General features: G+C 34.8%; 1 protein-coding gene across 2 annotated transcripts; it reads left to right on the top strand.

Moving 5' to 3' along the window:
* Positions 1–3,176: 3,176 nt before the first annotated feature.
* Positions 3,177–18,137, top strand: slc28a1 (solute carrier family 28 member 1). Of its 2 annotated transcripts, none has more exons than XM_048168902.1 (18): positions 3,177–3,463; positions 3,705–3,781; positions 3,863–3,936; positions 4,156–4,247; positions 5,374–5,563; positions 7,633–7,774; positions 8,003–8,116; positions 8,381–8,455; positions 8,534–8,614; positions 8,704–8,784; positions 10,964–11,089; positions 11,241–11,371; positions 11,469–11,637; positions 13,129–13,323; positions 13,450–13,531; positions 14,905–15,003; positions 17,290–17,395; positions 17,537–18,137. In XM_048168902.1, exons 1-18 carry the CDS (start codon positions 3,460–3,462, stop codon positions 17,649–17,651), a joined length of 1,953 nt encoding a protein of 650 aa, XP_048024859.1. In that variant the 5' UTR covers positions 3,177–3,459; the 3' UTR covers positions 17,652–18,137. The 2 variants fall into 2 exon arrangements, with proteins under 2 accessions (XP_048024859.1, XP_048024858.1); XM_048168901.1 differs by having other exon boundaries at positions 3,182–3,463; positions 17,534–18,137.
* Positions 18,138–18,516: the final 379 nt, after the last annotated feature.

Below are 18,516 nucleotides of genomic sequence, written 5' to 3'. Positions count from 1 at the left end.
GTGTGTATTATGAGGTTAATGCATGTGTGTGTGTGTGTGTGTGTGGTGTATGTATATTATAAGGTTAATGCACCTCATATATACATATATATGTGTATGTATGTGTGTGTGTGTATATATATATTCAGTTTGTGAAGAATATGTGTATGTATATGTGTATAATATGTATAATATGTGTATGTATGTATATGTGTATGTATGTGTGTGTGTGTGTATATATATATATATATATATATATATATATATATATATATATATATTCAGTTTGTGAAGAAGAGGACACAAAAATTTGCAGGAAAGACTTGGCTGATATTATAGAAAAATCATGACTGCTTGCTCCAGCAAACCACATAAAATGTCTTAATGAATATCTGGTAATGTGTTTTGTACACATTAGACCTTCAATAAAATGCAGTGATGCACATTTCGGTCTATTAAGCTGCAAGTGTGCGTCATCTTGTGTTAACTAAAAGGTATTTAGGCACCATTTAATTTTATGAGTTTCCACGAAAACAGTCATAGATTCCACATATTGTCTGACAGTTGCATTTAATTTATTAAATCTGTAAACTTTACAAGCATTCTATTGAGTCAGGTTATTTTGCTTCAGATGGGAGTTTCAGTCTACTTTCTTGAATGCATAATATATCAGTTTAGGGTCAGACAGGCACTACATTTTATTTGAATTTGAAGTTACATGGAAATCAAATGTAGGCCTATCTAGAAGCTGCATATTGTGCATTATCAGTGTTCCAAGACAATGCCAAAGACCACAACTTTCAGTCAAATATATTTGACTAAATGGACTAGGAAGTTCTGAAAAAAGATAGGTTAATATAGAATCAATAGATTAAGAGGAGTTTAATAATTCTCCACAGAAGTAGCATGTGCTTAGACTGCTGTCAGTGTGTTTTTATTACTGTGTTCTGTATTCAGGCATAAAAGTGACTACAATGTGCAACAGTGGCATCTAGTGTCCAAATTGTCTAAAGCTGGTAGTTTTCGTACGCCTCAATGCTGCTAGTGCTCTGCCAGCCAAAATCTGCTAATGGGGTAACAATGGAACAACAGTTTTAAAACCAGGATCTCCATTTTCATGGGTGTAAATAAAATATTTTTGTTATAAGAGACAATAAAACAACTTTGCCTAAAAACCACACCTTTATTGGTAAAAAAAAAAAAAAAAAAAAAAGTCAGCGAATTTGCAATAACTGAATGTAATAATTTTTAAACCACAAAAGAAACTTCATTCCGTAAAATAATTATAATTACCTACGCAAAAAGTATTTCAGACATCTCCAGCACGTTTTATAATTACCCAAAATTCAAGTTCACCCCTCACGCACATTATGTCTGTGGAATATTAGAACTAAAAACATCAATATAACACACTCATGGGCATCAGTGAATACTTGCCGGCTAAGAAATAAATTATTATTACCTACGATTCATCATAAATCCACATCATTTGAATATTAAGACATTGATGTCTGTCAAAAAAATAACGTGCACAATACACGGTAGTATTTACAAGAAGCAGAGGTCCCTGTACACGCATTTCCTGGAAAATCCACACTACTGGATGTTTAGAATGTGTCATCGCTTTCTGAGAAGAGGGTGGGAAATGGTGGCCTGAGTGAGAGGCTGCTCACTGCAGAGCCATGGGTAGAGTGTGAAGTCCAGCTCCCCCTCTCTAGATGTAATTTGGGTGTAATGGGCGTAATGAGTTACGCCCTGTCCCAAATGGCACACTCCGGACTTGTAGACTTCCTCAGAGTCCACACTTTGGTGACGTCATGTAGTGCAGACCTATAGGGCCCTTGGCGCGAGTCCACGAGGTCGCATTGAGAGGTATTTTTGGGACAGACTCGATCGACACGCCGGAAATAACGGTCTGGTTGTTTTTTGAAAGGAGCTGCAGGTTCGGAGATAATATTTAGCACCGAGAACAGGTTTCTTTTCTTTTGCAAAATATTATCTCCATGTCAACTACACAGCCTGCTTTTGCTTATGCCACCTGGGCATTAGACAATATATACATGCTTATTTAAATAATGTATACAGTTGTAATAATACATGTTCCATTTGAACTATTACAATTTTAACACATAATAAACATGTGCGTGAGTTTCAGATGAATTTACAGGTTTAAATATAAATACTAGGTTTACATATGACGCAGTAAAGCCCTGACATTCGGTTCTATTTATTTAATGAATCATAATGCGATCGTATTATTCAAAGCGCTATTATTATGTTTGAGATATCAACCACTGGTCGATGACCATAATGTTTGTATAAACTGTAGGTAACAACTGGTAAAATGTACACCGTAATGTACACCTACACTTAAATATTTTCTTCTCAACCATGTCATCAATTGCTCTTGAGCGAAATCTCCTCCCATCCGTTGTCTGATTGGCATTTCGCAAGGATTCCTGGGTAGTTAAAGTGTGTGGAGCCTGCATCTATGTGGGCTTCGCGGAAGACCGCTTCAAGGGTACAAAGGGGGCGCTGCTGAGCACACTTCAGAGCGTTAAAATGCTGAATGGGACGGCCTATGGACTCGTACACTCGGCGAGCACGCGCAATTTAAGTCCACATGAAGTGCGCCATTTGGGACAGGGCCTTAGAAGGTCCAATAACACCCTGACCCAACCCATAACTCTATCCCTCCACCCATTAGATCCATAGAGGTGGACGTCCAGAGAGGGGGAGCTGGATGCCATTTGGCTCTCCACTTGATCTTCAGCTTCAACATCTGTCAGAGACGATAACGTACATAATAATACATAACGCATGTGATTATAAATTTGTTCTTCACTCGCTGAAATTGAATCGGAATGATCAGAACTGAGTAACATACTTCACACTTAAATGAGTGATCTTGAAATGAGTCCCTGTAGTCGTCCAATTTGACTCTCATATGCTGATACGTAATATATTTTATAAACTTGACAGGTGATTTTGAATACTATCTTCTAAGTTGTTTAAAAGTAAATGACCCATGACTCATAAATGGCCCTCATAAATTCACCCTGTCGGTCTTGTTTTGGGCCAGTTTTGATTGGTAATCGAGCTTGTGTTTTATATTATATGGATAATAATACTGGCCCCTCCTCTCTGCCACCTGCTCGCCGTGTGACTCTGCCTCTGGGACGGCCGTAGAATTGCAGGCCCTCCGTCACGTTACATTTTTGTTATTTCTGATAGTTTGTTTTCCTCTAATTTGTATCTTGTTGGCCTCTGGAAATAAGGAGGAGCTTCATTGTAATAAATGATAAAAAGACGCTGTTTCATGACAGTGTAGTCATCACTAACTAATCTGATAGCAACGTGCAAGTATCTTAAATAAAAACACATTAGTGTGTAGTTAATTAATGATAAGATTTCCAAGTGGGCAGAGTATATATCCCAGCTCAAGGTTCAAGACCCAGCAGTTGTCACAGAGAACAAAGAATGAGTAAGTCATTTATTTACTTCTCCATTCTTTAGAGATTTATTTTTCAAACAAGTATGTGAACAGGTGTTTTTACCAAGGTTTGCATAAAAGAGGTGTTGGTTTCGTATTTGTAGATATTTGTTTAATGATTGTTCAGATGAAGTGTGAAAACGGACGTGTTTAGAAACTTGCAGCTCTTAAGGAATTGTTGGATCAAGGTTCATTACAGCTGGTAAAAAGTTTTCTGTTACTTTCCTAACAGCGGACAAAGAAGATTTACAGTTGACAATCGTTCCGAATGGGAATGAACAAGGTGTGGACAATCCAGCATTTGTGAAGGTAGGCTTGAAGAAGTATGAGGAAGTTCTCTGAAAAGTTAACAATGTTAAAAATCTCGATTTTTTTTTTTTTTATCTTTAGGAGGATAAATTAACAGAAGACCTGAGTGACAGTGATAAAGAAGAGTCAGAGAGGGAGTCAAAATCATGTCTTAGGTGTGGTTGTGAATCTAATCAGTGAATACGACATTATTCAGATTGCATGATTGTCACATTATTTGGAAATGATGCATAATTGCATAATGCCTCATATTAAGCTCATCCTAAATAAAAGATATAGACGAAAGTGTAAATATATTGACTCTGTCAACCTAATAATGCTGTTACACTTCACATGTGCAAGATTTTTAGCTTTTTATTCATTGTTTACCACAGCAAAGCATGCATACCCATCACGGCCACAGAGATCTTCTGCAAGACACACTCCAAAATAATCAAATACATTGCATTGGGAATCTTTGCTGCAGGTAACATATTTTCATCTTCCCAGTTTTATATCTATGCACTCTATAAAATAAAGGTACAAAAAGGAGGTTTCAGTGAACAGTTCTTGAAAAAACCACATAGTGTGAAGAACTTTTTAAAGTCCCCCTGTGCTGAAAATCAAGTTTTTAATGTTGTTTATATGTCTATGTGGTGTTTTTAATATGCTTTAAGACAAACCATGTGAAAATTCACAAGTCAACACCATTCCTGAGTATTTTCTCTTTAAAACTGCAGTGATCTAAAAACGCGGTTTGAAATCGCCGGTGTTTCTTACGTCACAAACTAACCAATCACGTCAAAGTACTGGCGAGCTTTAGCATATCATTAACTATGACCGCTCTGAAGCGGGGGAATCTCCAGAGAGTTATCGTGGTATATTTTTCTGTTGATATGAAAAATCGTGTGGATTTAGCAATATTGCAGATGTATGATGTATATTACGATGTTATGATATGCTTTGTGAGTTGTTCAAAGCGTTTCTAAGGATACTGATTGTTAGAAGGCAGCTGTGTGTCTCCGACATGGCGATCATAGTTTGTGTAACATTAGCAACACATTATTAGCTGTTTGATAACAGTCAAGCAAAAGGCAAATCATATTAATTGCCGTTATGTGTCCAATGTTGTAAAAAGCGTTACCATTGTGTAGCGTTTACCTCAGTAAGTTGACCGAGTGGATCTCTGAGCTCATGTGAGTGAGTGGAGGCGGGGCTAATTTGCATATTCATAGATCCGTGTATTCTAAATGAAGCAAGTTACACACTTGCTTCATCTAGTATATGCAGATCTATGAATTCAAGCTAAGGCATGAGGAAGTTTTTTACAGGAAAAAATGCTTAAATATGTAATTTTGGTGATCAAAGATGAGTTTTAAGGGATGAAATTATTCACTACAGGGGGTACTTTAATAATCACAAGAACCTTTTTCCACTTTAAAGAACCTTTTGTGCGTTGGAAAGTTCAAAAATTCTTCATGGAACCATTGATTCCAATAAAGAACCTTTATTCTTAAGAGTGTATTTGTTTCTAATTAAACATGGTGATACATTATACTTTTTTCAAGTGAACAGTGTACAATACCTCATGTTTTTTGTGTTTTAAATTGTAGGTTATTTGGCATACTTCATTGCTGCATGCTATTTGGACTTCCAGAGGGCAATTGCTCTGGTTGTCCTCACTTGTCTGGGGGTGTTTATCGTCGTGTGCGAAATAGTGAATAAGTACAAAGGTGACAGTATAAGGAGGTTCTTCAAGCCTGCTCAAAGGTGTTTCAAGTCCAACATCAGATGGATAAAATGGTGAGTCGGATACACTATCATTCAAAAGGTTTGTCTGTAAGATTTTTAAAAGTTTTTGAAAGAAGTCTAATTTATTTGATCAGAATACATTAAAACAAAAATAATGTGAAATATTATTAACAGTTTTCTATTCGAAAATGTAATTTATGCTGTGAAGGCAAAGCTGTATTTTCAGCATCATTACTCCAGTCTTCAGTGTCACATGATCCTTCAGAAATTATTCTAATATGCTGATTTAGTGCTTAATAAATTATTATTATTATCAATGAATACAATTGTGCTGCTTAATATTTTTGTGCAAACCGTGATGCATTTTTTCCTCTGTGAATAGAAAGTTAAAAAAAAGAACAGCATTTCAACAGAAAACTTTTGTAACATTATAAATGTCTTTACTGTTACTTTTGACTGTAAATTTTACCCTTGCTCAATAGAAGTGTTAATAAAGAAAAAATCCCCAGACCTTTGAACAGTAGAGTATATTTAGCTTGGAATGGTTTGGAGATGACTATAAGAGCTGTTTAGAAGAGAAACATTCCCTCTGGAATTTCCTATGGCATTTTAGAATAGTGGCTTTTGTAATCTTGTTGCTAAAAAGTTGCTGATGAATTGCTTCATAATGACTACAACTAGCAGAACAATGTGAGTTTGTACTTGTGTAACAACTTGTTAGCCAAGTTTGTAAGGGTCATTTCATTATGGTATTGTAGTGCTGTGCTGGAATTTATTTTCAAGGAAGTAGCGTGTCTATTAATGGGTAAAGCTACAGTAACGTCTTTAGCTAGGCAGCTTGAGATTCTTTCCATCTAAACTGGTTATATCTCTTATGCCTAGTAGTGAATGATGTATGAGCAGTAGGATAATCTCTCTCTTTTTTTTAGTTATGAGAAAGAACCATATTCATGCACGCAGTCACGCAGAGCTGAAGCACAACCAAAACAATGTTCTTCTGTAATATACATGCAGTTTTGTTTTTTAACTGCTAGAGGGCCAACAGTTATGTAGTGTACCTTTAAAGGGGTCCTTGATTATGAGTTCATTTTTTAACTTTAGTTAGTGTGTAATGTTGCTGTTTGAGCATAAACAACATTTGCAAAGTTACGACACTCAAAGTTCAATGCAAAGGGAGATATTTTCTTTTACAGAAATTGCTTTTTAAGGACTACAACAAACGGCTGTTATGGACTACAACAAGCTTCTTCCCGGGTTAGTGACATCACTAACCCTAATATTTACAAAAACCCCGCCCCCGAGAACACACAACAAAGTGGATGAGGCCATGTTGGGCTGCTTTAGAGAAGAGGAAGAGTTGTTGTAGTAGAGTGTTGTTGACAATCCTCATTTTGGCTGCGTGAGATTCTCCAGTTTTGTTGTTGTTGAGCAACCGAAGCACGAGCTGTTAAAGCTCCGCCCTCTTCTGTAAAGAGGGCCGAGAGCAGCAGCTTATTTGCATTTAAAGGGACACACACAAAAACAGTGTGTTTTTGCTCACGCCCAAATAGGGGAAAATTTGACAAGCTATAATAAATGATCTGTGGGGTATTTTGAGCTGAAACTGAACTGAAAAGGGCATAATAGGTCCACTTTAAAATAAAAAGTTGTGTTTGTTAGCATTAGTTTAGCAAACAAAGACCAACAAAATTTTTATTAACTCAGATTAATAAATGCTTTAAAAATATATTACTCATTGTTAGATCATGTTAGCTAATGCATTAACAAATGTAAACATATGAGATTTTATTGTAAAGTGTTACCAGTTATTTCTACAATACAATAAAATAAAAAATAAAAAAATAAAAAAAACATTAACTGTTGTTTTTAATTGAAGAACATGCAAAATTCTGAAGTCACAAAATAAATTGTGGATAATTAGTTTAAAAATTTTTATCAAAATTTATCATAATTGCTGGAAATATATCAAATAGTCTTTGAATATTGTGTTGGACAATGAGGGGCTTTCGAAAAGGTTGAGAACCACTGCTCTAAATGTAATAAAAATATACAATATGTGCATTTAATCACAAATCCATGAGTCATAACTATATACATGTATCATGCTTGTTATGTTTCAGGGTGTTCATAGTAATTGTGCTGGGACTGCTGGTGGCATGGCTGGCAGTCGACACACGAAAGCGCCCAGAGCAGCTCATCTCTTTTGCCGGTGTCTGTCTATTCATTATTGCCATATTTCTCTTCTCTGCACACAGAACTGCGGTGAGTGATAAAAAAAAAACACATACCTGCATTACATGCTTTATTGAACGTGCTTATCTCTGAATGCATTTGTTTTAGACTTTGGAATTCCTGCAAACCTTATCAGATTGTTAAGGCTGTCATTTGCTGTCTCAGTTGTATAGACAATGATTTTAATCATCCACAACTGTATAAGGTACATTTGAGTGGTTGTTAACAAAAAGATTGTTTGCATTGAATTCTGAGCAGGTGAACTGGAGGACTGTCTTCTGGGGTCTTGGTTTACAGTTTGCCATTGGCCTGTTTGTCATTAGGACAGAGCCTGGTCTCTTAGCCTTTGAATGGCTTGGAAAGCAAGTTCAGGTATAATATAAAACATAATTATTATTGTTATCTTATTAAATTTGAAAAATTAAAAAAAAAAAATCACTAGTGCCCTCAGACATTTGGACACCTCTAAAATAATCTATATTCTACTTATAAAAATATAGCTCTTTAAATTAAGGTAATATTTTACATTCTGTGGTAACTTATTGAAACAAAACAATAATATATGTTTTTAACTACAAGAGAAAGAAGAACAAAAAATGCCTTGTTCTAAATCATTTTCTTTCTTTTTTCCCCCAGATATTTCTGGACTACACAAAAGCCGGTTCAAGATTTGTGTTTGGAGACCTCATCGAAAACATATTTGCTTTCCAGGTTAGTAATGATACATACTTTCCATGAAATGCTTGGATGGGTTTATTTTTACTACTGAATGTGGCTCATTACGCACAGGCTCTGCCTATAGTGGTGTTCTTCAGCAGTGTGATGTCAGTGCTGTACTACATTGGGGTGATGCAGTGGGTCATCACAAAGGTAAAAGTGACTCAGTCCATTCTTGTATTGATTCAACCTATATGAGACCTTTAGAATGTTGTTTTAATAATGTATTATTCTGTGTCAAGATTTCCTGGGTAATGCAGGTAACGATGGGAACCTCCTCTACAGAGACTCTCAGTGTGGCAGGGAACATTTTTGTTGGTCAGGTAATAATTCATTTCATGTTTTCATTTACTCTCAGAAAAAAAGGCAGTACCCTTTCAAAAGGTACTAATATGTACACTTTAGATACTAATATGCAGTGTTGGGGAAAGTTACTTTTAAAAGTAATGTGTTACAATATTGTCTCACTCCCTAAAAAGCATCTAATTGGGTTAGTTTCTTTTTATGGAAAGTAAAGCATTACAATACTTTTGCGTTACTTTTTCTCACCAAGGCTAGGCTGGGCTTGGTTTTTGTTTTTTAATAACAAAAAGTTGTATTTTTGGCAAATGTAAAGGCAATTTCACACCAAAGTGAAATGAATAAGCCTCAGGCTGAAGGAAATGCAAAGTCACACCTGTACAGTAGAAGGTGCAGCTCAAACAAACCTTTCAGCTGTGCTGCTGTTCTGGATTAAAGAAGAATAGGACGAAGGAGAAGAAAGTTCAACACTCTTACTTCAGTAATAACAAAAGAAGAAAAAAATGAAGAAACACAAATGTAATGTTTATCTAAACTAATTTTTGCTTATTAAATGTTGAATCGGATCATCAAAGGTCAGCAGCAAAGACACTGGTTAATAAAGTGAGATTAAATGCATAAAGTACATTTGTGTACTTTAATATATTTAATTATTGCAGGTTTGTGTAATATTTTATAAGTTGAGAACTTGTGAAATATACAAGTTTGCATTTCACAATTTTTTTAAATTTTTTTATTAATTTAAGCAATACTGAATCTTGTGCAAGTGAGATAAGTAAATGCATGTTTACATTGAGTCTAGAACTACAATAACCATCATGTTCACACACAACACCTCTGCAGTAACTCCTGATTTCTCTCAACATGTGGACAGGAGAGGTCAATAAATGGGAAAACAAAGTAACTTGCGTTACTTCTTTAAAAAAGTAACTCAGATATGTTGTTGTAAATTTAAAAGTTATGCGTTAAGCCCTAGTTTTACTTCATTTTTTTTACACGTACGTTAGTGTATGCGGTTATGTGCACAGTCAAACCCACAGCCTTGAAAAGTATACTTAACTTGACGCATGCTGTTTTGAGCAATCTATCGCCATGAGTAACAACCCATGTAAATATCTTTGCTTGAGTTGTTCAAATGAGGGTACTTTCTAACCTTTTCGCAAAATTTAAAACAGTTCATGTGACTTCAGTGGTTCAACCTTAATGTTATGAAGTGACGAGAATACTTTTTATGTGCAAAAAAACCCCAAAAAAACTTTATTCAACAATATCTTGTGATGGCCGATTTCAAAACACTGCTTCATGAAGCTTTACTTTTCGAATCAGTGGTTCGGAGCGTGTATCAAACTGCCAAAGTCACACCCCCCAGTGGTGAACCATTGAATTTTCGGAACACTTATGATGTAACGAAGCCTCGTTTAAGCCACGCACACACTTAACGATTGAAAGGCCGATTATGAATGTAAATTGATACTTATGACTGATCGCGCTCAAATGCGTTCAGTCTGCGATTACAGAAGGTGTTCAAATTCCACGTGTAAGTATATAAATCGACTCCAGTCGAAGGAAACAATTGGTATGTGTGTTCAGTTCAGTCTTAGAATATTTCAGCTAATCATTAGGTGTGTCCCCGGCTTTACTGAAATCACGTGACATTCACGCTTCGAACCACTGATTTGAAACAAAAGATTTGTAAAGCTTCATTATTATTTTTATATTTAAAGTTTTAAATATGTCTTTAGTAGTTTTCTGGGCATCTGAAAGTGTTAATTGTCTTGTTGACAATGGAGGCCTCACTGAGCCATCGGATTTTATCAAAAATATCTTAATTTGTGTTCCGAAGATAAATAAAGGTCTTACGGGTGTTGGAACGACATGAGGGAGATTAATTAATGACAGAATTTTCATTTTTGGGTGAACTAACCCTTTAAGGGGTAAATAAGGACAAGGTGACAGCTTTTCTACCTTTTTTATTATGTACATAATTATAAAATTAAATACAATTAAATTAAATACATAAAGATGCAACATTATAAATGCATTCAATTTTTCCTAAAGCATTTCTTGACAAATTCAGATGTGCATCAGTTTCTTAAGGGAGAAGATCCTTCAGGGCACTTAAACAATTTAAAATTTCTAATTTGTAATGTTATGATGTTCTGATCTTCAATTTTAAATTTGTAATGTTCTGATGTGTTTCAGACAGAGGCGCCCCTCCTGATTCGTCCTTATTTGAAGGACATGACCAAATCTGAGATTCATGCTGTCATGACTGGAGGATTTGCCACCATTGCTGGGAGTGTTATGGGGGCATTCATCTCATTTGGGGTATGGCAACATGTACTTCATTTCATTGGTAAAATTCTCCCATGAAAAGCTGGAATGGGGAAAAAAACTATTCAGTTATAAATAAATGAGTTTAATTCTTACCGCAGTATGTTACGTTCTCTATGGGATAAATAAAGTCTCCTCTACACAGATTGATGCCTCCTCTCTGATTTCTGCATCGGTGATGGCCGCCCCATGTGCTTTAGCCATCTCCAAACTTTCCTACCCTGAAACTGAAAAGAGCAAGTTTACATCTACAAGTCAAATTAAAGTTGACAGTGGGTGGGTTCACCTCTCAAATATGCAGTTTATGTTTCTAAATATTGTATGTTTTGTTTTGAAATGTTTTTTTATCAAATGTCATGTTGTTTGTGCTCAGTGGTGAGCAGAATGTCTTGGAAGCTGTCAGCAGTGGTGCATCTGCATCTATTGGGCTTGTGGCCAACATCGCTGCTAACCTGATTGCTTTTCTCGCCATTTTGGACTTCATTAACGCTACTCTCAGATGGTTGGGAGGCATGGTGGGATACTCAAATGTCAGTTTTGAGGTGTGTATTACCCAAACCTAGTGCACATATTGCATTTATTTGATCAGAATTACAGTAAGAACAGTACTATTGTGAAATATCATTACAATTTAAAATAAATACTTTCTATTTGAATATATATTTAAAATGCACTTAATTTCTGTGATCTCAAAGCATCATTACTCCAGTCTTCAGTGTCACAAGATCCTTCAGAAATCATTCTAATATGCTGATTTGCTGCTTAAGAAACATTTCTTATTATTATCAATGTTAAAAACAGTTGTGGTGCTTAATATTTTTATGGAATTTGTAATACTTAATTACTCCATAATACGGACTCTTAAATGAATTGAAAGTTCAAAAGAACAGCATTTACTTGAAAATATAAATCTTTTACTGTCACTTTTGATCAGATTAATTCATCCTTGCTGAATAAAAGTTTTTTTTTTTTTAATGTTTATACAGTGTATGTACAGTACAGTCCAAAAGTTTGGAACCACTAAGAGTTTTAATGTTTTTAAAAGAAGTTTCATCTGCTCACCAAGGCTACATTTATTTAATTAAAAATACAGTAAAAAACAGTAATATTGTGAAATATTATTACAATTTAAAATAACTGTGTACTATTTAAATATATTTGACAAAGTAATTTATTCCTGTGATGCAAAGCTGAATTTTCAGCATCGTTACTCCAGTCTTCAGTGTCACATGATCCTTCAGAAATCATTCTAATATGCTGATTTGCTGCTCAATAAACATTTATGATTATTTTCAATGTTGAAAACAGTTGTGTACTTTTTTTTTTCAGGATTCCTTGATGAATAAAAAGTTCAAAAGAACAGCATTTATCTGAAATACAAAGCTTCTGTAGCATTATACACTACCGTTCAAAAGTTTGGGGTCAGTAAGAATTTTTATTTTTATTTTTTTGAAAAGAAATTAAAGAAATGAATACTTTTATTCAGCAAGGATGCATTAAATTAATCAAAAGTGGCAGTAAATACATTTATAATGTTACAAAAGATTAGATTTCAGATAAACACTGTTCTTTTGAACTTTCTATTCATCAAATAATCCTGAAAAAAAATATTGTACACAAATATTTTGTACAATTGTACACATTAAATGTTTCTTGAGCAGCAGATCAGCATATTAGAATGATTTCTGAAGGATCATGTGACACTGAAGACTGGAGTAATGATGCTGAAAATTCAGCTTTGCCATCACAGGAATAAATTACTTTGTGAAATATATTCAAATAGAAAACAGTTATTTTAAATTGTAATAATATTTCACAATATTACTGTTTTTACTGTATTTTTAATTAAATAAATGTAGCCTTGGTGAGCAGACGAAACTTCTTTTAAAAACATTAAAAATCTTAGTGGTTCCAAACTTTTGGACTGTACTGTACATGTTATATCAAAATTAAAGGGTCATAATCTTCATCCTACAAATCTTTATATTCAGCAGTAAAGTGTTTTAACAGAGCCATTTCTTTCAACCCCGCAGTTGATCTGCTCCTACGTGTTTATGCCGGTGGCCTTTATGATGGGAATTCCATACGACGAGTCTTTTACAGTGGCTGAACTTATTGGCACTAAACTCTTCCTCAATGAGTTTGTAGCCTATGAGAAGCTCTCAGAGCTCAAAAACAACAGACTTAATGGCATTTTAGAAGATGATGGAACCAATAATTGGATTTCAGTAAGTATTTATGTAATGTCTCTTCAAATTGTGCATAAATATGCTGTTAAGAAACATAATAATCAGTCAAATGCGTGATCTGAAGTTTGTCAGAAGTATTAAAATTGTTGTTCAAACCACTTGCAGGTTCGATCAGAAATCATCTGCACCTATGCCCTGTGTGGATTTGCTAATTTCAGCTCTCTTGGTATTGTGATTGGAGGCCTCTGTGAGTATCTATTCAAAGCATTAAAATAGGCTTAAATGATTTTAGTGCTAATGATGTACAGTGGCATGCGAACCCCTTGCAGAATCTGTGAAAATGTGAATAATTTTATCAAAATAAGAGAGATCATACAAAATGCATGTTATTTTTTGTTTAATACTGTCCTGAGTAAGATATTTTACAAAAAAGATGTTTATATATAGTCCACAAGCCAAAAAATAGCTGAATTTATTAAAATGACCCCGTTCAAAAGTTTGGGAACCATTGGTTTGTAATACTGTGTGTGGTTACCTGGATGATCTATGACTGTTTTTATGTTTTGTGATGGTTCATGAGTCTCTTGTTTGTCCTGCAGTTAAACTGAGCTCTGTTCTTCAGAAAAATCCTCTAGGTCCTGCAGATTCTTCAGTTTTCCAGCATCTTTTGCGTATTTGAGCCCTTTCCAGCAGTGACTGTATGATTTTGAGATCCGTCTTTTCACACTTAAGACAACTGAGGGACTCAAACACAACTATTAAAAAAGGTTCAAACATTCATTGATGCTCCAGAAGGAAACACGATGCAAGAACCAGGAGGTAAAAACCTTTTGAATTTGAAGATCAAGGTAAATTATACTTAATTTGTCTTCTGGCAAACATTTAAGTGTCTTATATTGCTTCTGAAGCGCAGTACTAAATGAAAAAAAAAAAACAACAAAAAAATTTTTTTGAAACAAAATAAGAAAAAATTGGACATCTTCATCCTGTTCAAAAGTTTTCACCCCCCGGCTCTTAATGCATCGCATTTCTTTCTGGAGCATCAGTGAATGTTTGAACCTTTTTTAATAGTTGTGTTTGAGTCCCTCAATTGTCCTCAGTGTGAAAAGACGGATCTCAAAATCATACAGTCACTGCTGGAAAGGGTTCAAATATGCAAAAGATGCTGGAAATCTGACGAATCTGGAGAACCCGGAGGATATTTCTGAAGAACAGAGCTCAGTTTAACTGCTCAGGAAAACAAGGGACTCATGAACAACCATCACAAAACAAAAAAACAGTCGTAGATCATCAGGTAACCACACACAGTATTGAGAATCAATGGTTCACATACTTTTGAATGAGGTTATTTTAATAAATTCAGCTTTTTTTCTTGTGGACTAAATGTAAACATATTTTTTGTAAAATATCTCACTCAGGACAGTACTAAATAAAAAATAACATGCATTTTGTATGATCTCTCTTATTTTGTTAAAATTATTCATTTTCACAGATTCTGCAAGGGGTTCACAAACTTCTGCATGCCACTGTACCTTGTGGCTTCTTTTTGCCATTGTTCAGTAAAATTTTTTTTTAAATAACATCATTTACTGATCATTTTTAAATGTTATTATTTCACAGCCTCTATTTGTCCACAAAAGAAGGGTGACATATCTTCTTTAGTGCTCAGAGCCTTGTTCACAGGCACATGTGTTTCCTTGATCAATGCCTGTATTGCTGGTAAGCAATCTCTAATCATCAAAATTGTGTGTTTTATCTTTAGTCAAACCAGCATCACAACTTTATGCATCACCACACGCCACTGAGTTGTCATGTAGCAGACATTTTTTTAAAGCAACTTACATTACACATTAGAGGGGCAGTTAGTCTCCATGAAGCCTTGCTCTAGAAAACAACAGTGATGGGTTATGAATTGCTAGGGCTGTTAGGTCTGATCTTGATTAGCAGAGGTGTAAAGTATTTGAGTAAATGTAATTAGTTACTGTACTTAAGTATCTTTTTGGCTACTTTGTAGTTGTACTGAGTATCAAAGATATTGGCAACTTTTACTCTCTACTTGACTACATTTTTGAGCAAGTAAATGTACTTTTTACTCCACTACATTTGTGATGAGTAATGCAATTACAAATTACATTTTGCATGGCACCTAACTTTTTCTGCAGCAGTTTGTTTCTGATATAAAGAAGCGATATCGCCATCTAAGAGCATTGAAGGTACTATATCTTGTGCATTTTGCCTTTACTCACCCAAAACTTGTCAACAAGGCTACTTTACATGAATGTGAGTGCATTAGCAGGTAGTTGCTGATCGCATATGTTTTATTTATTAGATGAGGAAATGACTGCAGCCGGTGATGAGGCTCAAACCAGCACATACAGTAGACAGTACAGTGACTATTTAATTTTACTTAACATTGTTTTATTTATCCGCTATATTGACAAGACCATTTTAAAAGATATTGGTTTACTTATAGCCTTTCTGTGCAGTTAAGCTCAACTGAGACTTGAGAGTTTGGAGACGTTTAAAAGGTTGTTGTGTCGACCCTGATTTAATGCAACATTGAGGTGTTCAATTTTATTTTGATTTTAGAAAATAAACTTGATTTTTCATCTTAAAAATCAATTGTTTCTTATTTTCACTGGCATATTCACTAATGCATCTCTGAGCCTACATTCAGCATGAGTAAAATAAGATAAAATCAGATACTTTAAGACTTTTACTCAAGTCGTATTGGTTACTTGTAACTTGTAGTGGAGTCATTTTCGATGTAAGGTATCAGTTGTTTACTCAAGTATGGTTTTCAGGTGCTCTTTATACCTCTGTGACTAAAAGTTTGCTAAGAAGTATTTCCTGTTAAAGCAAGGTGGTATTTGACTCTTGTAAGTGTATCCATAGCAGACTGGTGGGAGTGGCCTTGAATGGCAACATGCCCAGAGCATTATGGGTGTTGAAGTTTTCCTACCTATTTGGCAAAAGGGAAAACATCAGCCTTTCTCACTGTTTTCTGTAACCAGGCAGCACATATTTAAATTTTTTCACTTTTCTACTGTATAGGCAGCCAAGTTTTATTGAAAGTCCATTTGCCATCGGTGAAGTAAGCTACCCCTTTAAAGGGTTTGTTCACCCAAAAAATGAAAATTCTGTCATTTATTACTTACCCTCATGCCGTTTCACACCCTTAAGACCTTCGTTCATCTTCGGAACACAAATTATGATATTTTACTTGAAATCCGATGGCTCCGTGAGGCCTCCATAGGAAGCAATGTCACTTCCTCTCTCAAGATCCATAAAGGTACTAAAACCATATTTAAATCGGTTCATGTGAGTACAGTGGTTCAATATTAATATTATAAAGCGACGAGAATATTTTTGGAGCGCCAAAAATAACAAAATAACGACTTATTTAGTGATGGCCGATTTCAAAACACTGCTTCAGGAAGCATCAGAGCACAGTGAATCAGTGTGTCGAATCTGCTGTTCGGAGCGCCAAAGTCACGTGATTTCAGCCGTTGGCAGTTTGAAACGCGATCCGAATCATGATTCGACACACTGATTCACTTGTGCTCCGATGCTTCATGAAGCAGTGTTTTGAAATCGGCCATCACTAAATAAGTCGTTATTTTGTTATTTTTGGCGCTCCAAAAATATTCTCGTCGCTTTATAATATTAACATTGAACCACTGTGCTCACATGAACTGATTTAAATATGTTTTTAGTACCTTTATGTATCTTGACAGAGGAAGTGTCATTGCTCCCTATAGAGGCCTCGCGGAGCCATCGGATTTTAACTAAAATATCTTAATTTGTGTTCTGAAGATGAACGAAGGTCTTACGGGTGTGGAACGGCATGAGGGTAAGTAATAAATGACAGAATTTTTGGGTGAACTAACCCTTTAAGTTATAGCACAGATCTTAACTACTAAGCCAAAGTAACCCTAGCTGGTGGTTTTAATCAAGTACAATCTGGTATTGACTTAAGTTTATCATTATCATTGTTACCTGTAGGTATCCTTTTTGTCCCTCCGCTGGACTGTGTGGGTCTGTTTCAAAACACAGTCTTCAATACCACTGCGGCAGACATTGAAACTTGCTGTTATGATCTTTTTAAAAGGTAAGGACAGAGAATATTGTTGCATTGTTGTAATTCAAAAGCACTCTGCAATCATAAATGTTTAAATATTTACTCAGGTGGTTTAAATCTACAATCTTTCTTTTTTTTTCTTTTTTCTTTTTTTTTTTTTTTTTGCAGCAGCACTATCAACAATGAAACAATTTCTTTCGAGGGTTCCTGGAGTGGAGTGAAAAATGCTACAATTTATTTTGCAAACTGCTGTGGTCTCTATAACGCACCTGTGTGTAGCATGTAGTTTGGCCAAGAGGTAACAGTACAACAATGCAGAAAACACATCTCAACTAACTATAATGACTTTATTTATTAGATCTCACATTTTAAAATGTATGTTCAGCTGATATATGTATAGACATAGTACATTTGATTTTATTTGGTCATTTACCTAGTCAAACACAATTTCTCTATAGATATAACACAATGTGTTAGAAAACAATGTATGTCAAAGTATTTTATTTCTATGTTTTGTTTTTATGTAAATGCTGTAAATTGAATTCAATTTGTGTTGTTCTTTATTACGTAAATGTTATAATCATTTTTGGAATTTACATCCAATGACGTGATAGATAGATCCATGATAGATAATAAGACATGTGCTATGCGGTGTTTTATTGTGATAATCATGCTGGAATTGCAGTGATTACTGAGTAAAGCAATAAGAGCGGTTTTTATGAAGATATGAAGCACTGGACTCTGCCTTTGGACAGTAAAATAAGTCAAAGAACTTTCTACTGCTATTTACATGTTTATTATACAAAAACAAATAACAAAACACAACAAAAACACCTAAAATACTTATCCCTATAAACATATTCTGCTAAGCTCTCTTTCTCTCTCTAATTCTCCTATACACTACAATCCACATAGTTTCTATAATATAAACCCCTCTTATCATCTTATCATCTCTGACCACATTTTATGAGTCAGTCTTGCTGTTAGCATGAGCAATTTCCATAAAATAATGATTAATAATTCTTGTGAATTGGGTAAAGGGTTATAAAGCAACATTTATTGATTTTGGTTACTTTGAATGAACATATGCTTTTTGAAATATCAAAACCAAAACAACAAAATATGTATGTATGTGTGTGTGTGTGTGTGTG

Source organism: Megalobrama amblycephala, linkage group LG19 (assembly GCF_018812025.1).
Source record: "Megalobrama amblycephala isolate DHTTF-2021 linkage group LG19, ASM1881202v1, whole genome shotgun sequence".
Taxonomy (NCBI): Eukaryota; Metazoa; Chordata; class Actinopteri; order Cypriniformes; family Xenocyprididae; genus Megalobrama; species Megalobrama amblycephala.
This window is presented reverse-complemented; position numbering and strand designations above follow the sequence as displayed.

Excerpts from the sequence above, each read along its gene's own strand:
- slc28a1 (XM_048168901.1), top strand. Across the intron at positions 11,090-11,240 it reads GGGCATTCATCTCATTTGGG|ATTGATGCCTCCTCTCTGAT; the intron begins GTATGGCAACAT and ends TCCTCTACACAG. Across the intron at positions 11,372-11,468 it reads CAAATTAAAGTTGACAGTGG|TGGTGAGCAGAATGTCTTGG; the intron begins GTGGGTTCACCT and ends GTTTGTGCTCAG.